Raw genomic sequence first — 6163 nt, 5'->3', positions numbered from 1 at the left:
CGCCTGTAGTCCCAGCCACTCGGGAGGCTGAGGCAGGAGAATGGCGTGAACCCGGGAGGCGGAGCTTGCAGTGAGCCAAGATTGCACCGCTGTACTCAGCCTGGGCGACAGAGCAAGACTCTGTCTCAAAAAAAAAAAAAAGATCAAAAAGAGAAAGAGCCTTTTTTTCTTTTTCTTTTTTTGTATTTTTGTATTTTTAGTAGAGACGGGGTTTCACTATGTCAGCCAGACTGGTCTCAAACTCCCGACCTTGTGATCTACCCGCCTCGGCCTCCCAAAGTGCTGGGATTACAAGCGTGAGCCACCATGCCCTGCAAAAATCATGTCTTTAATCTTAAAATAAGTTTATTCTCTGGGATCATTTCTTTGAACTGTTTTGAGACAGGGTCCCACTCTGTCACCCAGGCTGGAACACAGCGGTACAGTCATGGCTCACTACAGCCTTGACCTCCTGGGCTTCAACAGTCCTTCCCCTCTGCCTCCCCAGTAGCTGGGTCTGGAAGCGTGCTCCACCACGCCCAGCCATTTTTTAAATGTTTTGAGGACATGGATTTTTGCTGCGTTGCCCAGGCTTATCTCTATCTCTTAGCCTCAAATAATGCTCCTGCTTCAACTTCCCAAAGTGCTGGGATTACAAATAGGAGCCGCTCTACCTGGCTTACCCTTATCTGTTAAGAAAGTTCCCTCTTAATTTGCTAAGGATTTTTAGCATGAACTCATGCCTGTTGTTGTTGTTGTTGTTGTTGTTGTTGTTTTGAGTCAGAGTCTCGCTCTGTCACCCAGTCTGGAGTGCTGGGGCGCAATCTCGGCTCACTGCAAGCTCCGCTTCCCGGGTTCTTGCCATTCTCCTGCATCAGCCTCCCGAGTAGCTAGGACTACAGGCGCCCGCCACCACACCCAGCTAATTTTGTTTTTGTATTTTTAGTAGAGACAGGGTTTCACTGTGTTAACCAGGATGGTCTCAATCTCCTGACCTCATGATCGATCCGCCTCAGCCTCCCAAAGTGCTGGGATTACAGGCATGAGCCACCGTGCCTGACCCTTTTTTCTTTTCTTTTTTTTTTTTTTTTTTTGAGACAGAGTCTCGCTCTGTTGCCCAGGCTGGAGTGCAGTCGCACCAGCACCGTCTTGGCTCATTGAAACCTCTGCGTCCCAGGTTCAAATGATTCTTGTGCTTCAGCCTCCCGAGTAGCTGAGATTACAGGGGCCCCGTCAACACACCTGGCCAGTTCTGTGTTTTAGTGGAGTTTCGCTGTGTTGGACAGGCTGGTCTTTAACTCCTGACCTCAAGTGATCTGCCTGCCTTGGCCTCTCAAAGTGCTGGGATTACAGGAGTGAGCCACCACTCAGGGCTGAATTAATGCTTTCTCCCTCTTTTAAGATGATCATGCTTTTCTCCTTTAATCTGTGAATGTGATTGATTACGTTTATTTGTTCCTACTGTTGGAATATCCTTGTATTCCTGAAATATCTCCTGCTTGGTAATAATTTTTTGTTTTACAAACTACTGACTGGCTGGGCGCGGTGACTCACGCCTGTAAATCCCAGCACTTCAAGAGGCTGAGGCAGGCAGATTACCTGAGGTCAGGAGTTCAAGACCAGTCTGGCTAACACGGTGAAACCCCATCTCTACTAAAAATAAAAAGATTAGCCGGGCGTGGTGGTGGGCTCCTGTAGTCCCAGCTACTTAGGAGCCTGAGGCAGGAGAACGGTGTGAACCCAGGCTCGGGAGGCGGAGCTTACAGTGAGCTGAGATCGCACCACTGCACTCTAGGCTGGGCAACAGAGCGAGACTCCATCTCAAAAAAAGTAAATAAATAAATAACAATAAATAAATAAACTACTGGCTTTGGTATTTTGCGTGTTTTTGCATCAGTGTGATTCCCCTGTAGCATCTTGGCTGCTTCAACATCAGGGTCTTATTGCCTCATACAGTGAATCGAGCAGCTTTCCTTTTTGTGATCTCTGAAACATTTTGTTTGGTAGAGGAATTCTGTGTTTTAAGGTTTGATAAATCTTGGATGCAAAGCAGTCTGGTGCTGTGTCTTTTTTTTTTTTTTTTTTAAGACAGTCTCTTTTGTTGCCCAGGCTGGAGTACAGTGGCACAATTTTGGCTCACTGCTGCCTCCACCTCCTGGTTTCAAGTGATTGTCCTGCCTCAGCCTCCTGAGTAGCTGGGATCACAGGCGCATGCCACCACACTCAGCTAATTTTTGTATTTTTACTAGAGATGGGGTTTCGCCATGTTGGCCAGGATGGTCTCGATCTCCTGACCTTGTGGTCCACCTGCCTCAGCCTCCCAAAGTGCTGGGATTACAGGTGTGAGCAGCCGCGCCTGACCAATTTTTATATATATATATATATATATATTTATTCGAGACGGAGTTTTGCTCTTGTTGCCCAGGCTGGAGTACAATGGTGTTATCTCGGCTCACCGCAACCTCCGCCTCCCGGGTTCAAGCGATCCTCCTGCGTCAGCCTCCCCAGTAGCTGGGATTACAGGCGTGCACCACCACGCCCAGCTAATTTTCGTATTTTTAGTTGAGACGGGGTTTTGCCATGCTGGCCAGAATGGTCTCAAACTCCCAAGCTCAGGTGATCTGCCTGCCTCAGCCTCCCAAAGTGCCAGGATTACAGGCAGGAGCCACTACGCCTGGCCCAATTTTGCCTATTTTTAATGACATGAACTAAACATTTTTCGTAGTATTATTCATTAAAATTAACAAAGATTCATGTTTCGAATTTGGAAATCACCAAAAATTGAATGGGAGAAATAGATATAATTTATAATTTCACTGGCAGGGATAATCACCGGTGGTATTTTGTGGTCTAGCGCTTTAGATATCAATAGGTGATTAATACGACATATTTTGAAACCGTGCTATTTAAATCTATATATTTTTTAATCTTTTCTAAACATAGACTCATAGTGTACACAGTATTTATAATTTATTTAAATTTAATATGTTTTTATTTTTTAATACGTTTGGGGATTGTAATCTTGAATTAGTTTAAGCCATAGCTGACTTGGTTTTATTGTTTTCCTGTGATCCAGAGCAGATAAAATCCCCCCATCTCTGTACTCCACCTACTGCCAGGCCTGCTGCGCTGCTGAAGAGAAGCCGGAAGGTGAGTTCCTGGGCCGCTTGCCCCGCTGGGACTCGTGCTTTTCCGTTTTCCGGACCTTGAGCGTGTCTCGTGCAGCGAAGCCCGAGTGAGCTGGGGGGAGGCTGTGCCGGCTCGGGCTGGTGCTGTGGGTACAGGGTCCGCCCACCATGCTGACGCCAGGGCCAGCCGTGGCACAGGCTCTTACCTGGGGGTCCTGAAGAATCCCTTGGCACCTTCTGGAAAGGAGTGTGTGTCCTGCGCAGCCCCACTTCGTCGTTCGTCGTCTTTCCGTGGGCCGCGCTGAGGTGTGCTTGTGCTTCAGACTCGGGTGCGCTCTCAGCGGCCTCCGCGGGGCCCGCAGCGCCGGCTCCAGCCTGTTGCAGGGAGGGTCGCGCAGCACTTTTCTGTTGCGCAGTTCGGGCAGGAGCAGAAGGCAGGCTCCGGCCTCCGGGGAGCAGCGGTGCAGCTGTCGGCCAGATCCAGGCCCTCCCTGGGAATCCGTGCAGGCTGCACGGGCAGCACTGGGAGGTGCCATCATGAGGCTGGTTTTCCTTGCAGTGTGGCTTTGTCTCCAGGAGAAGCCAGCACCTGCCTGGGGGAGCCGCTCGGCGCTGAAGGCTGCTGTGTCCGTGTGGGCTTTTTTTTTTTTTTTTTGAGACAGAGTCTGGCTCTGTGGCCTGTGGACTGCAGCGGAGTAATCTCGGCTCGCTGAAACCTCCGCCCCCTGGGTTCAAGCAGTTCTCCTGCCTCAGCCTCCCTAATAGCTGGGATTATAGGCGCGCATTACTGCGCCTTGCTAGTTTTTGTATTTTTAGTAGAGGCGGGATTTCGCCAAGTTGGACAAGCTGTGGTCGCGAACTGACCTCAAGTGATGCGCCTGCCTCGGCCTCTCAAAGTGCTGGGATTACAGGCGTGAGCCACCGTGCCCGGCCCCCTGTGTGTTCTTCTAGCTCCCCTTCCACCTGCGGGGCCGGGGAGGCTGGATGAGACTCTTGTAATGAGCTGCAGGCCTGTTTTAAGTTCTGTTTGCCAAAGCTCCTTTTTTCAATAAGCTTAGAAAATTTCCAGCAGCCATAGAGACCCAGGAAACTTCAATGGGCAAAGAACAAAGGTCCCTGATCCACCCCCCGCCCTTTTTTTTTTTTTTGGTTGGTTGTTTATTTCAGACGGAGTCTCGCTCAGTCGCCCAGGCTGGAGTGCAGTTGCACGATCCCTGCTCACTGCAAGCTCCGCCTCCCGGGTTCACACCGTTCTCCTGCCTCAACCTCCCAAGTAGCTGGAACTACGGGCGCCCGCCACTACGCCCGGCTAGTGTTTTGTGTTTTCAGTAGAAACGGGGTTTCACCGTGTTAGCCAGGATGGTCTTGATCGCCTGACCTTGTGATTCCCCTGTCTCGACCTCCCAGAGTGCTGGGATTACAGGCGTGAGCCACTGTGCCCGTCCGACCCCCTCCCCGTTTTTACCAGCATTGAAACCGCTCTGTCGTGCGGGGGATGCTATAGGGGCCGCAGGGCAGTGTACCCTGCGCTGTGAGGCGTTTGCTTCTCTTAAGAGGTGTTCTCCTTCCCCTGGGGTCCACTTGTTCTTAGCTTTTGGTGGCTTCCAGATGGTTTCTAATGATTTGTCTGATAGGGCTTATGCACAGGCTCTAGAGCCTATGATTTCTGGTTTCATTTTGGGTGTGACTGCATAGCAGTGCATTGTCATGCTTGTGTCTTCTCCAGCAAGCCCAGAACGTGAAGGTTTTTTACTGTAAAAACACATGCAGTGTATCTTCCTTTTTATATTGAAAGTGGTGGCCAGGCACAGTGGCTCATGCCTGTAATCTCAGCACTTTGAGGCAGATCATGAGGTCAGGAGATGGAGACCGTCTTGGCCAACATGGTGAAATCCCGCCTCTACTAAAAATACAAAAAATTAGCTGGACATGGTGGCACGTGCCTGTAATATTACCCAGCTACTCGGGAGGCTGAGGCAAGAGGATGGCTTGAACCGGGAGGCAGAGGTTGCAGTGAGCCGAGATCGCGCCACTGCACTCCAGGCTGGGCAACAGAGGAAGAGTCTGTCTCAAAAAAAAAAAAAAAAGGGATTGAGGAACCAGGGGACTAAATGGTCACCTATCCGTGATCCTGTCCCCACCCTCGCCAGCCCCCGGCCCTCCTTGTTTTCCTCGATGTGTATGCTTTTCACAGTGGTGGAGTGGTATTAATGGTGCACACAGAACCACTTTTTTTCTTAAACTTGTTTATAAATGTAATTTTTTATTAAACTTGTTTATAAATGTAATTTCCAATGTGGTGGCATCCAGCATCAGGGAGAACACAGCATTTACCTCCTCAGAGACTCCCAGTCACTCTGTCTGCCACACACAGCAGCTTGGAAGTGCACAGCTCTGTATTTGACTGTGTGAAGTTTCTGTTTTTGCAGTGAAGAGTCCTGTTGAGTGTCTTTGCATCTGGTCTCCTCCTTCTTCTCACAGATGCAGCCCTGGGAGTGAGGGCAGAACCCAGCTCTGCTGAGGAGCCCCTGGAACAGCTCACGGCTGCATTGGGAGAGCTCAGAGCCTCCATGACAGACCCCAGCCAGAGTGACGGTGAGGACGGATGGGGGCTTACGCTGTGCCTCGTGTGCACAGCCCGTGGCTGGGGCTCTGTGGCTGGGCCATTTTCCCCGTAGTGATGTCAGGCTAGTAGTCCAGTATTTGGTGGTGAAGACTGACCCCGGGCTAGTGGGTGTGGAACCTTTTTTGAGACAAGGTGGAAGGCTAGTCCTACTCAGGCCGTCACAGACCCTTGGCAGAAGATGAACATTCTGCTACTTGCATCTGAGTAGGACAGATGATGATGGAGAAGAAACTGCAGTGGCTAGGATATGTGTTTTCCCTTGTCCTGAATGCCAGGGTAGACGTCACATGGACACACGGGCTCTCTGCCCTGTGATCCTGACTGCCAGGGTAGATGTCACACGGACACACGGGCTCTCTGCCCTGTGATCCTGACTGCCAGGGTAGACGTCACACGGACACACGGGCTCTCTGCCCTGTGATCCTGACTG

General features: G+C 50.5%; 1 protein-coding gene across 3 annotated transcripts in view; it reads left to right on the top strand.

Moving 5' to 3' along the window:
* FANCA (Fanconi anemia, complementation group A) overlaps positions 1-6163 on the top strand; it is an 86674-nt gene that overhangs the window by 42598 nt on the left and 37913 nt on the right. For all 3 annotated transcript variants that reach the window (XM_011972110.1, XM_011972119.1, XM_011972104.1), the window contains exons 20-21: positions 3056-3129; positions 5589-5702. In XM_011972110.1, coding sequence (XP_011827500.1) covers positions 3056-3129; positions 5589-5702 — 188 coding nt within the window. The remainder of the gene's footprint in view (positions 1-3055; positions 3130-5588; positions 5703-6163) is intronic.

Source organism: Mandrillus leucophaeus, unplaced genomic scaffold (genome assembly GCF_000951045.1).
Source record: "Mandrillus leucophaeus isolate KB7577 unplaced genomic scaffold, Mleu.le_1.0 Scaffold10, whole genome shotgun sequence".
NCBI classification, from domain to species: Eukaryota; Metazoa; Chordata; class Mammalia; order Primates; family Cercopithecidae; genus Mandrillus; species Mandrillus leucophaeus.
The sequence above is the reverse complement of the archived record's forward strand: the minus strand, read 5'-3'. Positions and strand labels throughout refer to the sequence as shown.